This window comes from Pezoporus occidentalis, unplaced genomic scaffold (assembly GCF_034315485.1).
Source record: "Pezoporus occidentalis ecotype Australia unplaced genomic scaffold, CSIRO_AGI_Poc_V1 ctg164, whole genome shotgun sequence".
NCBI classification, from domain to species: domain Eukaryota; kingdom Metazoa; phylum Chordata; class Aves; order Psittaciformes; family Psittacidae; genus Pezoporus; species Pezoporus occidentalis.
In genome coordinates, this window is record NW_026913466.1 from 2,145,108 (window position 1) to 2,164,952 (window position 19,845).

Sequence of the window (19,845 nt, forward strand, 5' to 3'; positions counted from 1 at the left end):
CACAAAAAAAAACAAACCGAAACCCAAACAAGATGACCACCGCCCCCCAGCCAAAAAAGCCCAATGTGATTTGAAAACCAGATGTCTACTGCCTGTTCAAAAGAATCTGAAAGGTCATGTTTGTTGTTGTTCTTCACTGTAGTAGTTTTTTTCTGCCCCTCTCCCCCCATACCTGTTATATTGTTATGATCATACTGAATATTAAGTTCTACTTTTCCTTTTGTCTTCAAAGAGACTTTTCAGCATGTAAACCTGAACAGCTGATACCACCACCATTACACCCAAGTTGACCATGGACCAGAAATTCACTCTGTCAAAGTTGCTTTCTTGTATATTCCGGTCCCGAGCCTCAAATGCTCTGAGCAGGGTCTGAATCTGGACACTTTTGCTTAGTCTGGCTTTGACACTGTTGATGGATTCCTGGTAAGTAACAAAAGAGTACTTAGAACAAAAAACCCCAAACCACATGAATTAAATGTGTTGCTTGCAACACATAAAAATATTAACATTGTGTTACAATCTGTAATTCAATTTTATCCAAGATGACAGTCACTTTCACATTGAAATACCTCATTAATTTGTTGTATATCACCTAAAAAGGTTTCATTAACACAGCATTAAGGTTCTATATTAGTTTGGGTTTTCCCTTCTATAGCCAAGAGAGGGGAGAGAGAAATTAAACCTAAAACCAGTTTTTTAATATTCCACATATCTTGGAGAACTGTGGTTCCAGGTATTTAAGGCAAGCAAAAAGCAGCAATCTCTGTAGAACTAGTCTCACAACAAGTCATGTAGCAGCAGACAAATGTCTTTTTTTCTACGTGATAATCAAATGAAGGTACTTTGTAATGCAGACTACCATCTAGACTGTAGCTGTAGCGGAAGAAAAGAACTACAATAATATTCCCATCTTTTTATGCTTCAGTGTAGTGGTTGTAAACTGCCGTTTCAGCTTCAATACTAAAGCAGAATTTTGACAATAAATTCTGAATAGGACAATTGGAGGGTGCTATAAAGCACACTCAGTGTGTCTCAGGAACTGGAAGAAGTACATGAACACCCTGGCCATAATAATAGCAGCTCAATATCCGCTCCTTAAAAAGGAAATGCCTGGTCCTATGATTTGTTAAAATTTCATCTGTAACATTATAGACAGTCATAACCTAAAAGCTGATCTCACCAAGTGCTGATTTACATTCTTGATATAATTATGGGGCCCTCAAATAACTGTTTGTGAGAAAAGTAATGTGTGCAATAACAGGAGGCTACAAGTTTTAAAAAAAAGTTAAATCCAGCAATAATATTTACTCCATGAACATTTTCTCCATTGAATATTTAACAAGTATTTCAAAAGAGCTATTTTTTGGAAGCCAAATAATCTTGCAATAGTAAAGTTCATGTGTTACACAATAAGGAATATCAACACCATAAAAGAGCTTTAAAAGTAAGACACAGTTCTCCATTTTCCCCAGCAAATACGTTGTTTATCTTTAAAAAGTTCAACTCCAAAGTGTTTATGTAAGTTCCTCACGGAACTTGCAAGTGAAGTAATAAGTAAACAATGGCATCAAGTACTACTGTGAACTTTACAGAAATTACCTACTTCATAAGATCTGCAAAGCTCTCAAAGATTAGGTTCTGCAGTTCTTTTTCTTCTGAAAGATACACCAGTATGTACACAAAAAAATCCATTCAAACGTATCTTGTTATCAAGTATGTCAAGCTATCAAAATCACTCAAGTATTGCTTGTGATGAGTGAGAAGTATTTTCTTCACAATTTCCCCTCTAAGTCTTTCTAATTGTCTTGATTGCCAGTCTTAAAGAAGTTCAGGCTAGGTTTCCAGGTGCTGTTTGAACTATTTGAAAGTTTATTGTATGCCTATAGAAGATCTTATTATTGTTTCAGAATCTGCATTTTCTTTATTGCAATAACTAGAATACATAAAATGGCATTCTTTATACGAGTGTATTCAGTGTTCGTGGATGTTGGCTTAGGTTTTGTGCGTGGCTGGTCTTATTTTTAGTTTGTTTTGTTTTTATGATACCTATTGGCTGTAGCAATGAACACACAATTTGCATTCTGTCAAGCACTAAGAACAGTGGTACAGGAAAACCACGTAATGCTCTTCTAAAGTAATCTCAACATTTAATGATCATGAAAGGAAATAAAGTTTTGACTTGGCAGTAGTCTTCATCCTACATCAAACAGGGTCAGCACGCAGTTTAAACAAACTTTATCATGGATGGAATGCTTGCAAAGGTGAACCTGCAGTGTAGTACAGATTAACTGCTGTCCTGTTTATTATTATGAAGAGAGGAAATAACATTTTAAGGGTAAAAAAGACTAGTGAAGTAATACATAAATTATTGAAGATTATATTATATGAAGATATATTGAAGTATTCAATATGTGGTTGGAGTATTTCTGCAAAGATGGGAAGAAGAGGCTAACACAGTATTTTATTTTCAAACATTAATAAAAATCCGTGCAGTGATTTCAACTGTGTATCACTGGCATTAAGCAATACTTTAATACAAGTATTCATTTTGTTGCTGATAGAGACAAATGTCCCATTTTAGCAGTAGTGTCACTTTTAAACCACGACACGTAAGAAGAAACTTAAATTGGAAACAGAGCGAGTTTGAGAGCTAGGCAGTTTCTTCTCTGTGGAAACAAGAGACCCATGGTGTTAGACTTGATGTATCAGTAAAAGCAATATATAGAACTGGAATGATGCACCAGACCAAGGCAGCACAGCTAAATGATACTGAGGGTTTTTTTCCAAATGCTCATGCTCAAAAGAATTAAAAAGATTAAATACTAACCAGAATGTCTTCCAATTTCATATCTAGGAGATCTGTGCCTGTGACATCCTTCTTCCAGTCTTCCTGATCTTCTCCGTCTTCTCCCATGTTGTCCAGGATCAGTTCAAAGAAAATCACCTTTTCAGAAATGGTACTGAATGTGTTGTCAAAACAGAACATATAATCCCCATCTTCTGTTTCCACCCTGTGTATATAAGCAAATGTCATTAACTATGCTTTTTGTTCTGGTCCTGAAAAAGCAAGTTTTGTAAGCAGACTTTCCTCTTAAAGAGTGGCAGTCGTCTGCTTAGAAATAACTAAATTATGCTTCTTTATACAAAAAGAAGGACTCAGAGACGCATTACAGATTGCACAGGCACAGCATAACAATCATGCTTACTCTAAAGGCTTGAAGTTACGGAGAAGTTTACTTTCATTTTACTTTATTGGAATTTTGAGTCATTGCTACTCATTACAAAAAAGTTGTATTATGAGAGGAATTCTTATAGTTGATAGTACAATTAGAGCGATTACTACCTATCTTGATAAAAGTGCTGGAAAAATGGGGAACATTTCCACTTATTATTTATATGACTCATAAGATCTTTTGATATTACATGTGGATACCTTTTTCAACTCCACAGTAACTATTTTTGTTTGCTGACCTTTAAGAACGATCATTAAACCAAAAATACCTTTCACTTTATGGTAAGATCCATGTAAAAAGCATTTCCTATTAGAAAGTCTTTCATCATACTAAGGAATAAAAAGTATTCAACCTTCGGTTTAGTTACATCTGCTAAAGAAACCAGAAAAGTACTTTATATAACACTTCTAATTTGTAGATGTTAAACTTACGTGTGAACTCCATCTGATTTTCTTTCATCAAAAACTAGAGTTTCACCCTTTGGAGACAGTAAGTGAAAATCAACATCTAATCCTGCTCCATCTAGAACCTGTGAATCAAAAAAAAAAAACAAAACCACTTCCAACCAGTGCAATTGCTTTTGCATTGCTGATGGTAACATTTTCAGGAAAGAGAACAGATACAGGAAGAATCCAAAAGCTGAATCTGTCAGCATGAGTTCACACCAAGCTAATTTGAAACAGATTATAAACTGGTTCAACCCAAAAGCATTTTAAGCATTTAAAATCTTAAACTAAACATGACCAATCATGCTGAGCTGCTATTGACCCTTTCCCTATTAGTTTTTAATACTGTGTACAATTTTATCATTGGGCAGGGCAAACAACCTGTAAGAACACCAGCCGATGGCCAAATCTAGCATTTCTATGACACACATGATCAATGGGTAAGTGCCAGAGCTAGTTTTATGTTGGAAACCTTGTAACAAAAGTCTGTCATGTTTATGCACACATATATTTGTACAAGAACACAAGCTATGCAGCCTCATCCCCAAGATCTTTCTGTTGTGTGAATTAGCAGTGTAGAAGACAGTACTAGACTTCCTATGCCACTCAAAACTGTACCACAGGTCACCTTACCTTCTAATCAGATTCAAGGGCTGAATTCTCCAAGGGCATTCTCATTTCCCAAAGGCAGAAGGAATTGAAGGCATTTAGCTTCCTAAGCTCACAATAAGTGTGTACAGTACAACAAAGCTGTGCTGCTTTAACTGACTACAGTTGTATCACCACATCTGTTGTGTTGTAGAAATTTTCTACAGGGAAGGTAGGAACTGTAAGGGGGTCAGAGTGGGATGATTTTATGACTTGGGTCCATGCTAGGAGATTTTTTGTGTTCACTTGTTTTCCAGTGAGCTATTTGAGTACAGCAATCTGCTTCTGCTGAAATTTAGGGCAAAGTTTAGACCAGCGTAGTGACATTGGAGACTTACCAAGAAAAAGAGAAAGGACAACATGAGTAGCTAAGAGCTGACCTAATTAAAACCCATATATAGTGATATGTCTTTAGGGCTATGATACAATCTAAATATCCAGAACAAAGCTTCCTATCACCATAGTTTACTGCATTATGTCTTTGACCTGCATCCCACATTAAGCACTTCTATGATTTAGCATAACTCAGGATAATTAAGCACGAAATCAATTATTTTCAGTATCATACAGAGGTCCTTTTCTAAACATTCAAATAAATAGATGAATCCTTACTGTTAGCAGTAGTGGTGAGAAATTTATGCCCAAGTAGAAATAAATTCACTGTTACACACATTTGTTCTCCCTAAAATAAACTCCTATGTTATTGATCCCAAATAAGTTTCCTTTTTGCTTAGACTGGGCTCTGAACAGAACTTGAACACCTCAATCTTTCATTCTTGCTCAGTTCTGCTACAAAATAATCAGCAATTTCAGCTTTGTAGTTTTAGCTGGGAGGCAGAAAAGGGGAAAATGTGATGGGGTAAGAGACAGATCCCAGCCAATTCTAAGGCACAATACTAGGCCAGGAAAATAGTCACTGCAGCTTCCCTGTCTATGCCTGCTCTATTGAGAAGTCTATTTTAAGGAATTAAAGAGACGAGAACACTCACAGAGTATCTGGGGAACTCTGCTCTTCCCAAGAAGGGCATCAAGACCTTAACGTTAGTATAGTTAAATGAGGCTGTTTCCAAAAACCTTGCATCACTGAGATAAAGTGTTTTATCAACACAAAGATAGGCAAGTAAAGGGTCTGCACATCAGCAACAATTTTGTTTAAGCTTTAGAACTACTACGCAAGGCCAGGGCCATTACATTCCTACATTTATTCCCGTTTTAAAGGAATGGCAACTTGAAATCTTGTAAAGAAGTGATCTATTTAGAATAATTATAAATAGGCTGTAAACGTTGGGAGGGTTTCCCCCCACCACAAAGGCAGAGCTTTCGCTACCGTGTAATTCCAGCACGGGTCTTTCAGCGCTACACAGGGCCGGCGGCACCGCAGGCACGGCGCACATCCTGCTCGGGGCCGCTGATCGGGAATGGCACCGGGATGGAGCCGGCGAATCCGGCCGCGGCCCCGGGCGAGGGGTGCGCGGCCCCCGGGAGAGCAGGGACGAGCCTCTGTCAGAAGGAACCGGCAACCGAACCGCCCCGCCCGTCTCCCGTCAGCCCTGCCGTGCGGTAAGGCCCCTCGCTCGCCCGCCCGGGGCGTCCCTGCAGCCGCCCTGCCTGACCTGATACTCGAGCTCCAGCGAGGCCTCCTTGCGCATGGGCTGGTAGAAGCACTCCTTGCGGCCGGCGGGCAGCGTGAAGGTGAAGTCGCTGTCCAGGGACGGGCTGAACTCGGCGACACCGGGCGCCGGTAGGAGCAGCGCCAAGCACCCGAGCGGCACCAAGAGCCGCAGCCCCATCCCGACGGCGTGCGGAGAACACCCGCCGTGGCGGAGCGAGGGCCTGACCTGGCCCGGCCCCTCGGGGAGCTCCACCAATCGCAGCCGCCTGCCCACAGTGCACCGCGGCGCAGGAACGCGGCGGTAGCGTGAGATGAAGTAGTGGGTTACGCATGTGCGGTACGGGCCCGGCTGGGAGGCGGGACTGGGCTGATGGAGCCCGCGGTGTTTGAAGCGGGCTGAGGCTTGGGCCTTGCGGGCTCCGGTGAGGGAGGGATCGGTGCTGACAGCTGAGGGGTAGCCCCTTTTCGCTTCTCCCGTCTCTTTGGTCCTCTGCAGAGCGCCGAGGCAGGGAGCGCAGTGCTGGGCCTCAGCGATCTGGGTCTTCCCGAGGTGGGATCGCCGCCGTGCCGGGTGCCGGTCTGCGCGGCCTGGCGGCGGAGGGACCCCCGCGCTGCTGGGAAAAGGCCAGCATTGGTTTCTGTGCGTCATCTGAGTTCGTTTCCCGTATCAAGCCCGGTTTACTAGGTCATATTCTGCGGTGAGGACGCGTGTCGTGTTGTCTCGACACACCCCAGCTGAGCAGCTCACCGTGTCTCTTCTATGAAGTCCTCGCTGCTCTGATCTTTAATTTCGCTGGTTATTGAATGGCAAGGCAAATTTTTTGTCTATGTGCCATCCCTGGAGACAGGCTGGATGTGGTTCTGGGCAACCTGATCTAGTTGAAGATATCCCTGCTCATTGCAGCTGATTGGACTAGATGAGCTTTGGAGGTCCTTTCCAACCCAAACTGTTCTATGAGTGTGTGATTGTGTATGCTGTCACGTTTTCAGTCACCCTGCCAGCTGCACGGGGCTTCTGAAGTAATTAAGGTGTGTTGTACAAGGGATCTTTGACAACCAATGTATAGCAGGCTTTTCTGGTTTTCATAGTTCATGAAGCTTCTTGCACTTTATGAATACACAATGAACTCAAATTTTTCTCAAAAAAGACAATTTGTACAGAATGATTTTTATAGAATAGAATTATAAAATCAGCCAGGTTGGAAAAGACCTTTAAGATCAAGCCCAACCATTACCCCAGGACTGCCAAGACCACCATTAAACCGTGTCACTGTGGGCATATCGCTCATATCTTGTGAATGGGGGGAGAGGTGGTGTGTGAAATGTCGCCAATGACATTTGTCAAGTCAGTATTAGGTGAGGTTTTTTTTTCCTTCCTCTTTTTCTCCTAGTTGCTTTATTTTGGTGTCTTTAAAAGTAACTTTGCAAATACTTTTAACATATATTTAACAATGTTTTGACATTAAATGTTACTTTAGTCATACGTGTGGTGCCAGTGGATTGTACGATGTGGACTTGCTCTGAAAGTGCTGCTTATGAAGACCTTGCAAATTTGCAGTCATTATGGAATCAGCTGAGGAGAACTGAAAAAAACCTACAAACTGTAGAGGAAGAGCTTTCCAGGTATGAGTGCGTTTGGGAATGAGATCAGCTCATCTCTTGTAGCGTAATTCTATCTTATTCAGTTTAGTGGATTATCACAAGTAGCTCCTTTTATGCTTTTCTTTTGAAAACTCTTTATGAGCAATAATAATAGCATAGCAAGTTTTTACTTTCACTCCTAGCACTCATACGAGTGAGCGTTATGGACCCTGCTTGGATGAGGCTGTAGACTTCACTCTGAAGGACCTTGTTCAGCCTAACTGCAACTATCAAGGCTTTTCCAGCTGTAAGAAGAATGCTGGTAAAACATCAGGCAAGAATTTTCAAAGGAAATCTGAAGTAAATATTGCACTTCATTACTTATTTTTATTACTTTGGTTTTCTATCCTTTACTATGTTTATGAGAATTGTTTTGCTTTTAGGGCTTGGAGTCGATACAGCATAGCAATGGACAATCATATCAACAGACAACTCTTAGACAATCTACGGAGCTGTCTTAAACATAATATGATTTCAGTACGTTTGTTCTGCAGAGTTTCCATTGATGTGTATATTGCTTACATATGCATAAGTGTGTGTATATATATATATATATATATAAAATACATATATAAACCCATTTGTTATATCTAGTCTTGCCCAGTATCCACAACTTCTGATAAAACCATGGAAGAAGATGAACATCTTAAGGAGAAGCTGGATGCCCTTCATGAGCAAAATGCATCTTTGACTTCTCAGAACCATTACCTAAAGAACAGAGTGGAAACAATGAACTTCGAATTGCTGCAGTCAAAAACAAGAGTATGTATCTTCAGTGTATTCATCAAAAAACAAAAACAAATTCCCTCAAAAGCCCCAGTGACCATGACTTTTGAGTGTCATTCCAAGCAGAACATGCTGGGTTTTGTTTTGTCTAAATACTAGGTAGATTAAAACTTCAATATTCTATTTTTACATAATATTCAGCATTCATTTTGGAACAGGATAGTTTAGAACCTATTTCTTCATGGGCAAACCAACTATATTAATTATGAATTCTATCTGTTCATGTTCCAAAGTTTAATCTAAAGCCAGTAAGTCACAGAATGAAGAATACATTATGTAGGAAAATAGCTCAATGTGTTTAGTACTGTACATTCACATGTCTGAGCTACATGGGGAATAATGGGAACAATAATGGCATGGTAGACATTTGTCTAGGAAATAAAATTTTTAACCTTTCAGGTTGGATTAATATTGTTATTTTGAAAAAGTGAAGGTGGGTTAGAAGGAAATATTGTATCTAATAAATCATTGCTGATTTAATACACACTTGTTTTTTCAGGACAAGTCTATTCTTGTATTGAGCTTATAGGTAACATTAAGAAAACATAGCTATGGTTAATGCACTTTGTGCATCTCCAGCCCTGGAGATCTATAAGTAAATAAATAAGTAGATAAATGTTTGTCCGTCATGGACAGAACAAATAGTGAAATATAAACTTTTGAGGAAAAATAAGAGACAAGATCAACATATAAAGAAATCAGTCTGCTAGACAGTGTACCACACTGCAGTGGTGCTAGGGAACTGGAAGGGTGTCAGTTGGAAGACTGAAGTTCAATTCCTGTAGATGAGCAATCATCTTCTGCAGTAAGGTTAAGAGCACTGTATCATTCAGTAAGCAGATTATTCTGTGTCTCATCTGAATGTGTGGGTGTATGTGTGTGTGTATATACATATACACACAAGTGTTAATTAAACCCCAAATATGTTTCTGTTTCAGATTTCTTATCTTGAATCGACTTTAGGTACACATTTAGTCAGCATTCCAAAGCTGAAAGAACAGATTGTAAACTTGGAAGCAGAAGTTTCAGCTCAAGATAAAATTCTCAGGTAATAAGTGTACTTCTATATCATCATTTTACTGTGGTCTGCTCGCCAGCGCAATCTCCTCTTTGGGATGTCATGATAACTGGTACTGTGTGGGTCTTGTAATCTAGGGCTTGAAACTTTCACTTCAGAGCCAAATTTAGGAGGAGGGAGTTGTTTTATTTTGTACTGAATGTCCTTCAAGAAATGGAGGAAAAAAAAATAAAGGTTGTTAAACCAGTTCATAATGTATGTTAAACATGAATGTGCCCTTATAACTAACTAGAGTGATTGTATGTTACACGACTATATATTTTCTGTTGTAAACAAGCATACATATTTTCAAACATGATTGTGCAGCATGTAAAGTAAAAGATTCATTCTTCCTGAAAATATTGATGGAGACAAATGCCAGACTAAATGTAAACAGTGTCCAGAGGCTGTCAGGAAGACATACCTGTCTGTCAGTTTCTTACAACCTCATGCTATATAATATTCAAATAATATCTCAATATTCTGTCTTCACTAAAGAAGTAAAAATTCTTAATTTATATTTTAGTGCTGTTTCCCATAAGTGCATCCTGACCAGTCACTCCTGAAAGAAAAAAGGTTATTTCTGTGTTCAGATGTCATGGCACAGAGTCAGCCATCTACGTCCTTGGCAGTTGTGACACCTGGTACCTATTGATGAGCTTTGGACACCACTCCAGACTGCAGACATCCTTGTGGGGAATCTGGAGACTATGGATGTTCCAAACCTAGTTTTAAGAGTTGGAGGGTGTTTGACTAGTGCTTTCCAAACATCATGTGGGGTAGAGAGCAATAAAAATTGGGTTTCTTTGCAAAAATAGTTTTTATTTTTTTAATTATGCTTTGTTTATTTGGTAGAGATGCAGAAGATAAACTAAATCTAAGTCAGAAAACAGCAATGGAAAGAGGAAATATGTTGCAGAGATATAAAAAGGACTATAAAAACCTGAAAATGGAGTTAATTGAACAAAGCAAGAAAGGAAAGAGGTAACTAAGCAATTTTAATAAATGGAATACTGAGTAATAGTGTGTGTTTATTTCCATTGGCAAATGTTTACTTTGTGGTATCACATTATTTCTCTGCTTTAAGAACAGACCTTACTTACACTATCAGACCACATCTGATAATATAAGTGAAAGTAACACAGTAATTTGTAATGGTAACATAAAAAATTACAGTGCCAAACAAATTGTAACACTCTTTATATTCCCTAAAGAATTATCTGATAGATGAAGCCAACAGAGCTTAAAATATGCTCACAGTTCTAGATTACAACTAATTCTCCATTATGTTTTCTCAACAGTCTGAATTTCAATTTATTTATGTTACCTTTGCCAAGTATCCTATGAGATCAAACAGTATTATAGTTTTTTTAATGACATGGTGGTTATCTTTTGTGCCTGTTCAGGGGGCTTCTGAATGATGTTCTTACTCATATGATTTAGTCTTCAAAACTTCAAAAATGGAGTTGAAAGAAATACTGAAGAAAGAAGTGTTTGTTATATACAAAATTAATAACCAGCACTGGGAAGTATTCCCTTTTATCGTTGGTACATGTCATGCAACACTCAGGAGTGTTTCAGAGGACTTGAAACCCCCCAGAATCGCATACAAAAATAAAATATTCATATTTTTTGAGGTATAAAAAAAAGTAGCAAATTAGCTCCACAGTTTAATACCAGCTATTCATTCTGCTATTACACAGGTTTCCTTAATGGTCACTGCTGAGCTTAATGGCAGCCCTGCAAGGAGCAGGGAGTTGGACTTGATGATCTGTATGTGTCCCTTCCAACTTGAGATATTCTATGAGTCTATCATATCTAGTCTATGTTGGGTTGTTTTTTCTTAAAAAAGGAGGAATTGTGTGTGAATATACTCATTCTTTGGGCACTGTTTAAATCTTGAAGTTTGCTGGTAGTTGCAGGTTGGTTTACACTAGTAATCATTTTGTCACCTATTTTTTTCCCTTCAGAATAGACACAATTTAGTGGAGAGCTGAAATGTGTCCACAATAAATTTTCCTGAAGTACTTTTGACTTTGTCTTGCAAGAACCTACAGTGTGTGCTCAGAACTCAGTATGCAACAGTACTGAATGCTGTATTTTTGGGGTTGATATGAAGAAAGTAATAGAAGCACAATTTAATCGAGAGAACATTTATATGTTATTCTTAATCTTACCTGTCTGTATGGTACTGTTGAAAAGGGTGCTGTAATTCCATCCCAATCCCCATTTCCCTTTCCTGTTTCTTCATTTAGCCTAGTGGTTGTGTGGCTACTGGAGTGTTAGGTAATTTCTTTTGGCTGTTGGAAGCTACCGTATACAATCCTATCACCTCCAAAATGTTATTTAAAAGAAATGAGAGGGATAAATAACAAGGCTCCTGCCTGCACAATTCATTTAGCTGTATTACGTGGGGCAAAAAGCCAGGCCTGAATTAATGCCTTAACAAAGCATTTCTTGAGCCTTTTGAATGCTAACCCTTTGTTTGGCTTGTGTACCTACCCATGAAATTGCCTCTAACATTCCTATAGCTAGACAAATGGAAATACTGTGCTACTGGTGAAGAAATGCTTTTATTTATTCACTGTTCATTCAGAGCATGTGGGTTAAAACTAGCTGTACTTAGTTACTAGTTGCAAATGTAAATAGAAAAACTAAGCTTCTGCCACGTATTAAAAGCAACATAGTATTAACAATTATTACAGGTTGTTTTTAATCAGTAATTACAACCACTTATTGTTCTTTGGCTGAGCAAACTGAAGTGCTTTAGACTTAGACTATTTTCTTTCTTATTCTGAAATCTTTTCTCTCCTACTCTGAATACTTTTGCCATGTCCAAATGGGCAGCACTCTTCAGACAGAGAAACAGTGATCCGAAGGTAGGCTGTACTTAGATGAGGAACTTGTCCTGTCCTCACACTGCCCATAGTGGAAGAAAAACATTAAGCAGTTTGAATCTTAATGAGCACTACTGTCTCCTGCTTCCTTATCACAAATGCTAATCCAGTCCCTAAAACGGGCTTTTACTGCTAGGGACAGGTGGATGATTTGAATCAAACTCTTTTTAAAGAGGAATCAGTTTAAGCGTTCTTGGTCTTACTGGAATTTTGCTTATGTTAATATGCCATTTATTTATTAATGACATATTAATATGCCGTTAATATGCCAAATTAATTTATGCCTCGTGAAATTTTTTTTTAATCTAGGGCTTGGAAAGTTGGAAGAAGAAAGGAAATTACCTGGAGCAATTACTTCAGGAGTTGTTTTTAGTATCTGGAGGAGAGTTACATAATGATTGAACTTTGTGAATTTTAAAATCGCTGTGCTTCTTTGCAGGGCAGAACAACAAAGAAATGAAGCTTTGTTGAGCGTGGAGGAGCTGACAAGAGCTTTCAAAAAGTATAAAGAGAAAATAACTGAAACATTAGAAAAGGTAGCAGTTTATTCTTCACTTGTTTTTGCCATGCTGTTAGGTTTTTGCTTCTTCCAGTAAGGCAGCTAATAGCAACAGGTTCACCAGTGAGTCAATTGTTTGTGCTTATTGTTGGCCAAGTCATAAGAAAGGTGGGACAGGGTAAGCATTTGTGGTTAGAACTTCAGTTATTCAGTTTTAGACTGTCTTCTCGCAGTCTGGACAGTCTGCATCTTTGGGGTATCCTAATGCTGCCTATGTTTCTTCTGACTCCTGCTTGCCTGCTCGGAAATTTACATTTTAAAAGCATATGATCCTTTTGAAAGAATTCTTTTGATTCCATCTGTATAAGCTGTTCAATGAAATATGAGCTAGAGAAGAGATAAGATAAAAATGAAGTAATCTCCCAAAGTTCCTGTGGTCAAAATTGTTAATATTTCTGGCCTTGTGGGAGGAGAAAAAAAACCAGGCCTGAGACAGTTAGCTTTTACAGAGCATTTTTATTTGATCAGACTTCTTTCCCTGTGGAATGTGGAAAAAGTTCTTGCCAACCACAAATATGCCCTGAAATATTAAACCAAAATAACATTACTTTTTTCCCAAATTGCAGGAAAAAAACAACTTCTTTGTTCCTCTCCTTCACCATAGGGAGCGACAGAATTATCTACAGGCTTACCAGAAAGAAAGAAAGAAAACAAAACCAACCACCCCACAGCATAATGTTTATAGTATTCATTTAAGAAAATGCTGTTGGCCACAGAAGCTTGGATTATTGTTGTACAGTAACAAAAAAATATTGCTTTTTAAGGTTAAAGCTGAAGAAGTAATCTTGGGAAAACGTTTGATTAATAGTGAAAAAGAAAGAGAGAAGTTGAATGAAAAGTGTGTCAGCTACAGAAAGGACCTAGACATCCTAGAAGAGCAATTAAGGTAACTCAAAGGCTCTTAAAAAATCTCTGTACGGTGATTTGAGAAGAAACTGCATCTTACATCTCTCACTATGAACTTGCTGCTCGATACATGTAGTTCAAATGAAATCAAGACCAGTGTCAGTGAACACTTAGTATCAGTATCAGCAATACAACAGACGAACCAGAATACTAAAAAGGTAAAAAATGTTAGCATACACTTAAACATTTCTAAATTATTTTCTCTAAATAATCCTTAAATCCACCAGCTGGTTGTCTTTAGTGTCATTAGGTTTGGACGAGCGTTTTCTTGGACAGTTTCAGGTATCCCATTCACATGTACTGCCCACACTCACATTCTTGTCTTAACAGTTGTTCTTTAGGCCATTTTGGCAAGGGTGGGCAGTGTGGGAGCGCCTTTCCGCTAGCTTGAGCCTGTTGAATAGCTCTCTGCTCTTGATATGGATCTTCCTCTGGACTGCTGTCTATTCTCTGCTAACTTGCACTGGGTTTGGCACTCATCAGGACCTTCGAGCTAATTCAGTTTGCTAAATCAGGAGGTACCTAATAAAGTAAATGATTTGTGGTGGGCTAAAAATAGTTGGCTCACAGTACAGTCAGATAGGGGAGAGAAAAAATAGGACCCCTCCCTGTCTTGTTAGTAGCAGAATGCTAGACTAGCTCAGTCTTAGTACATTATCTTCATCCATTCTGATTTTAGTTATCATTACATAGTTATGTTATCCTGTTCTTAAATTTTCTTGGCTTCAGCACAATTAAAGCCACCTTGATCTATTTCCTACCAGTGAATCTTCTGATAGTACTTAAACCTTTATTAAATTGCTTAAGAATGAGAAGTAATATATTCCCTCCTTTTGTTTGCTGATAGCAGTTTGCATCCTGGTCTTTAGAAACAGTGAAAGCTTAGGACAGCAATGAAAACTCTTTGGTCTGTTGTATAGAGCGAATCCTAGATTTTGAAATGAAGGAAACTAGTAAAACAGTATAGTTATGGTGTTGCCTTCTAGTACTTTTAATAATGAAAATCCTCTATGTTGAGCTATACCTTTGAAATGGATATACTTCTTTAGGCAATTAAAGGAAGAGAATCATAGCATGAAAGAAGAAATTAAGACACTTGAGGTAAAGAACACTGAAATGGTGTCAATGCTGACTCGATCTGATCAGAAGATCAGGGAGCTTGAGAGTGAGCTTCATGAAAAAGAAATAGTACTTCAAGAGAAAAATCTTCTAATAAGTGAAAACACAGAGCTGAGAGATCTTACTGCACAGCAACGTATCCGCTTGAAATTATGCCATCAAGAAATTGAAGATTCAAGGGAAGAGCTCCACATACTAGAAACCATTATTTCCCAGTTGTCTCTAAGTACAGCTGAAGAGGTACAGAAATTGATACATCCTTAAAAATTGTATTACGTGTCTTAAACAATTCTAATTGACATTGCATGCAAATCCATTGACATTCTTGAGAAATTATTTGCCTAAAATATCTTTGCTTTTTTAGAATGCATGGATGACATGTTTTCTCAAATGAAATAATTTTGTCTTCTCGTTCAAGAACAAGGAATTGATGCTTTGGATTGCTTAATCAGCCAGCATTTAAAATTACACTTTCTATTTCCGTGTTCTGTGTATTGATTCTTCAGATGCATGTATAATCTCTAAGACATGATGATGTCCTATTATCATATTCCACTGAGGTTCTTCTCAGTGGAACATTTACCATAAGGCAGACATATTTTGTCAACCTCCACAATGGAGAAATCAGAGCAGGAGAGATGTTTGTAGGAAATTCTTTTTTTTTTTTTTTTTTCTGGGAAACAGAAGGCACACCAACCCTGGCTGCAAGTGAACTTTTGTTTTGCCAGGATGAACTCTGGCTCATGAGCCTGAAGTTTATCATTAAACTGACTGATTGGGAGAGTCATGTAAAAATCCCAAAGTTGTGAACTGACTGGTGTTACTGGAGGAACTGTTTTTGGGAAGTCAGGAAGGGCTAGAGAGGTGTATGGGGTGAGGAGTACACAATCCATCAGATGTGTTTATTTTTGAACTATAAATGTGAGTACGTGTAATGAAACCAAAATCAAAAAATGCTTTCTGTATGAGTTTGGAATTGCCAAAGTGACCTCTGCTGAAAAGAATATAGTAATTTTGTATAAAAATATATTTTGTATAAAATTGTATAAATTATGTGTATAACACATGAATTAATCATACTGTGAAGCAATAAAGTTGATTTTGCATTGAACTTGATTTTCCCTTAACTTTTAGTTTAAATGGCACCACTTGAAACACCAGCTATCCCACTCTTCAACAAAAGAAGCTCTCTCTGAGTCTTGTGAATTGAGTAAACCATTGATTGCAGACCAAAGGTATTACTTTCTGGTTATGGAATTATGGCAAGAATAGGCAGATAATAAGGTGGCATCAGAACTAGGACATATGAAGAATGTTAAATGGTTTTCTTCTTTCTTATAATAGCATTAAGTTGGCAATGAAAGAAGCAGAAGCTCAAAAGACTTGTGCAAATCTAACTGTCTGTACTGGAGCCAAGCATCTTTCTAATGATAATGAAGGACAAGAAAATAGCACGTTATATGACCTGGAAACAGAGCTTGTCATATTGCTCAGAAGTCAAGGAGGTAAGCTTACAGGAGTAGCTGTGCAGTTCTGTCTGATTAACCCACAGAATAGGAATTTTTTGGTGGGGTTTACGTTGGTTTTATAGTGTTGGGTTTTTTTCTTTAAATACATCTGTGTGAGCTAGCAAATATAGTTTGGTTGAGCAGGGAGCATTTTGCCACGTTGAAATTTGGGGAATTGTTATGTTCTCCAGGCACGATATTCTTCCTTCTTTTGCTAGTCAAGTTACTTGTTCATAAATATCCAAGCTATGAATCGTGTTGAAATAAACACATGTATGTTTTCTTCATGCAGACTATGCTGAGGTCTCCATATTTTCTTTGATTCTTTTCTGTGTATCCTGCTGTTGCAGAATTTCTGCTATTGTTTCTGCGATTACTGTTAAGACTGCTCCATGAAATGACTTCAGGGCACTTGCATAATCACACTGTCTTCAATAATTTGGGAGTGTTTGGCAGTTGGTTTTTTGTTTTTTTTTGTTTGTTTTCATGAGTCACAGCTTTCCATTATATTATGGGGAAAAATAAACAGTTTTTTTTCAGGATACTATATGTGTTAGTTGAATGTGCTGTCATGATATTACATTTCTTTTTGGCTTGTATGATTATTGTTTGAGTGTTGGTTTGTAAATTAACCTTAAATTTCTTTTTTCTACTTTGAGAGAGGAGAAAATGTCAGCAGTTGGAACTTATCAGCAAACAATTTGAAAAGGAGAGGCAAAGATTCCAGAAAGAGACAGAAGAATTACGCACTAAACTGACAAAAGCAGATGAAGAGAATTCTTCTTTGAAGACCAGCATGGCTCAGAGAGCCAGTCATTTCCAAGTCATGCAGGAAGACCTATTGAAGAAGGCTTCAAAAGCTAGTAGCTTAGAGAAAGAAGTAAGTTTTTAGCAGCACTGAAAAAATACATCACTTTTTGATTGAAAGATAGTTAAGACAGTAGTTATAAAAAAACTGCCCTATTACTTTAAAAATCTGGCTTATTTAGGAAAAATTGTAAATAAACTTTTGAACAAGCAGGAAAACTTATGTAACGGCCTTGTTACTTGTCAGAAAACTTAAAGCTGACATAGTTAGTGATCTTTACTACTATTATTTTGATTCATTATGCGGAAAATATGCACAGTCTTGTTGCTTCCATATGGTTGAATTAATGTGTAATCTTAAAATGCAGAAACACTTATATTTTTCCTCTTTAAATATTAGTACAGTTGCCAGAGATTAACGTTCTTACTGAAGAGTAGCAAAAGACAGAAGTGAAGCTTCAGCTAGCTCTTGTTTGGTTGAATAAGTTAAAATGCTGATGTTTACATTCTGGTGCTATGTGTTTACAGAATTCCAGCATAATGGCATTTACAGTATTTCCTAATAATGGCCATACATGTTATAAATCTGCAACAGCTAATTCATTCATATGACAGTAACAATTACAATTAATTGGATAAATTTGAGGTAAATTATCCTGAATTTTTCCCTTAAGTAATAAAGCTTAATAGATCATACAAAAAAAGCCCACACCCAAATAAATAATTCATAACGCTAGGAAGCAGTAGTAGCTAAAATGGAATTGGTAAAAGCATGTACAAGTAAGAAAGTATACACAAATACTTGAATAAACAGTTGTCTTCATGCTGTTTTGTGCCATATTTAATTTCAGATAACAAAGAAATCTTCTCAACTTTCTGTACTTGAGAAACAGCTGGAAGAAAAGACTACTGTTTACTCTGTTGTTGCAACAAGAAATACTGAGTTGGAACAGGAACTCATGGTAAAATGTTCTCAGTGGGAAACTACATTTATGTAAAAAGACAGAAATGGAGATTAAAATTCAAGTGAAATATATGTAGACCTGTGAATGAAAGTCTTCTAAATGGTAGTAAGTGAGGAAGATGATCTGACATCTTGGAGCACTGTAATTCTTGTCTGGGTATTATACAAACTCTTAGTTTTGAGAAGGGCTCTAAGGTGGCTAGAAAAAACTATTTATGTGGTCCTTTGAAATGGAAAGCTGTATTTTAAAGATTCCATCTATTGATGTGAACCTGGAGTTGCTTTTTGTCTTTGTCAGAAGTTCCTAGTTCCAGTTGTTATAATCTGCGCCACCTGTCCACCTTGGTAGATACTTTGTCTCTATGTAGTAGCTGCATTTAGTGGCGTTCTGTAACTGTGTTACAGGTGTGACATCCTTAGAGATGAAACATGCTGTGCCTAACTTCATTATTTTCCATTTTGTTCTTTTATGAAATCTAGCAACTCAATCATCAAATAAGACAGTATTTAATAACACAGCTAAGTATTTTTATTAAGTTGTTTTATTATTGTTGTTGCTGTTTCCCAGGAAAAAAACAGACGCATTTATGAGTTGGAAACAGCTGTCAGTGAAGAACATGAGAAAGTAACTTCTGCCTTTGAAAAAACAAAGTTGGCTCACCTTGAGCAGCACAAAAAGATGGAGAAACAGGTTGAACTAGTAAGCGCTTCTCTGTGTGCTTGCATGTGTGAGTGATACACTTGATAACTTTTTGTCTGTGTTAATTTCTTTGTCTTTTTAGTAATTCTGAGGCAGCTGTCCAATTAAAAATTTACATTACAAAGTTATATCTTCTCCTTAAATTTCCTGATTTTTAGTTCATTTTTCCATCTAACACTACATAACTGCATGATTTCCCTCCGAGATCTTCATATCCTCCTTTCTGCTCAACTGAAGAGAAATAGGGACTTAAGAAGAATACTGTAAAGTATAGCTTTTTTTGCCTACTGGGGTTAGACCAGGACAGCTTCTAACAATATTCTCTTGTCTGCTGAACCTCTGCCAGCCTGAGCCTCACGAGCATCTGTGTTCAGGGAGAAGTGTTGGTAGGTTTTTCAGTCTTTAGAGAAAAATTCTGTTCCTCCATGTGATTAGGAGTACAACTGTGGCTATTTCTAGCTGTTGAGGAAGCTTGTCATCTTCTACTAGAGAACGTATATGCATGTCTTACTGTCTTGGCTGATGACAGACAATTACACTCTGCCTGCCTTCATTCTCTTGATACTCCTATTGCTTTAAAATATTAAGCATTTAGGATTTCTTGATACTTTTAAGACTGTGCAGTACTGCTGATGGCAGGAATGTACTTACTTTTCAAAGTGATGGGGGAATAGAACCAAATGACATATTTAGATGCACAAATTATTTGAAAAAGCTTATTAAAATAATAAACCATGAATTACTTACGGACAGCTTCAAAAACAGCTGGTGAAGAAAGATCAACAATTAATTGAACAAGATAAAACAATATCTATGCTGCAAGAAGATGTTATACATAAACAGCATCGCATTGAATCATTGGATGGGATGCTGATAGAAAGCAGAGAGGTAAGGTTGGACATTGACTTTCGTTAAATGCAAATCAAACAAGTGTTTCTTTAAATGCAAATCAAACAAGTGAC

At 37.6% G+C, this 19,845-nt stretch overlaps 2 protein-coding genes across 7 annotated transcripts in view; one reads left to right on the forward strand and one right to left on the reverse strand.

Moving 5' to 3' along the window:
• Positions 1-119: 119 nt before the first annotated feature.
• TMED5 (transmembrane p24 trafficking protein 5) lies at positions 120-6,186 on the reverse strand. Its single transcript, XM_062613172.1, has 4 exons — positions 5,941-6,186; positions 3,665-3,762; positions 2,828-3,011; positions 120-420 (listed from the first exon to the last, which is right to left on the reverse strand). Exons 1-4 carry the CDS (start codon positions 6,115-6,117, stop codon positions 202-204), a joined length of 678 nt encoding a protein of 225 aa, XP_062469156.1. The 5' UTR covers positions 6,118-6,186; the 3' UTR covers positions 120-201.
• Positions 6,187-7,197: 1,011 nt separating this feature from the next.
• The window catches only part of CCDC18 (coiled-coil domain containing 18), a 28,210-nt gene continuing 15,562 nt past the window's right edge, over positions 7,198-19,845 (forward strand). The window contains exons 1-14 of one of the 6 annotated variants that reach the window (XM_062613178.1): positions 7,198-7,562; positions 7,724-7,880; positions 8,175-8,342; positions 9,305-9,414; positions 10,279-10,407; positions 12,760-12,856; positions 13,644-13,765; positions 14,835-15,144; positions 16,039-16,139; positions 16,249-16,409; positions 17,072-17,292; positions 18,071-18,181; positions 18,752-18,883; positions 19,637-19,771. In XM_062613178.1, the coding sequence (XP_062469162.1) occupies positions 7,447-7,562; positions 7,724-7,880; positions 8,175-8,342; positions 9,305-9,414; positions 10,279-10,407; positions 12,760-12,856; positions 13,644-13,765; positions 14,835-15,144; positions 16,039-16,139; positions 16,249-16,409; positions 17,072-17,292; positions 18,071-18,181; positions 18,752-18,883; positions 19,637-19,771 (2,070 nt within the window). In that variant the 5' untranslated portion in view covers positions 7,198-7,446. The remainder of the gene's footprint in view (positions 7,563-7,723; positions 7,881-8,174; positions 8,343-9,304; positions 9,415-10,278; positions 10,408-12,759; positions 12,857-13,643; positions 13,766-14,834; positions 15,145-16,038; positions 16,140-16,248; positions 16,410-17,071; positions 17,293-18,070; positions 18,182-18,751; positions 18,884-19,636; positions 19,772-19,845) is intronic. The other 5 variants (XM_062613173.1, XM_062613175.1, XM_062613174.1 and 2 more) reach the window with 5 other exon arrangements.

What these genes read in the sequence shown, in the direction of transcription:
- TMED5 (XM_062613172.1), bottom strand. Translation starts at nt 6,117, where the DNA reads ATGGGGCTGCGGCTCTTGGTGCCGCTCGGGTGCTTGGCGCTGCTCCTA. An exon ending in AAATCAGATGGAGTTCACAC is followed by an intron (nt 3,012 to 3,664) that starts GTAAGTTTAACA and finishes TTATATACACAG; the next exon opens with GGTGGAAACAGAAGATGGGG. An exon ending in TGAAATTGGAAGACATTCTG is followed by an intron (nt 421 to 2,827) that starts GTTAGTATTTAA and finishes GTTACTTACCAG; the next exon opens with GAATCCATCAACAGTGTCAA.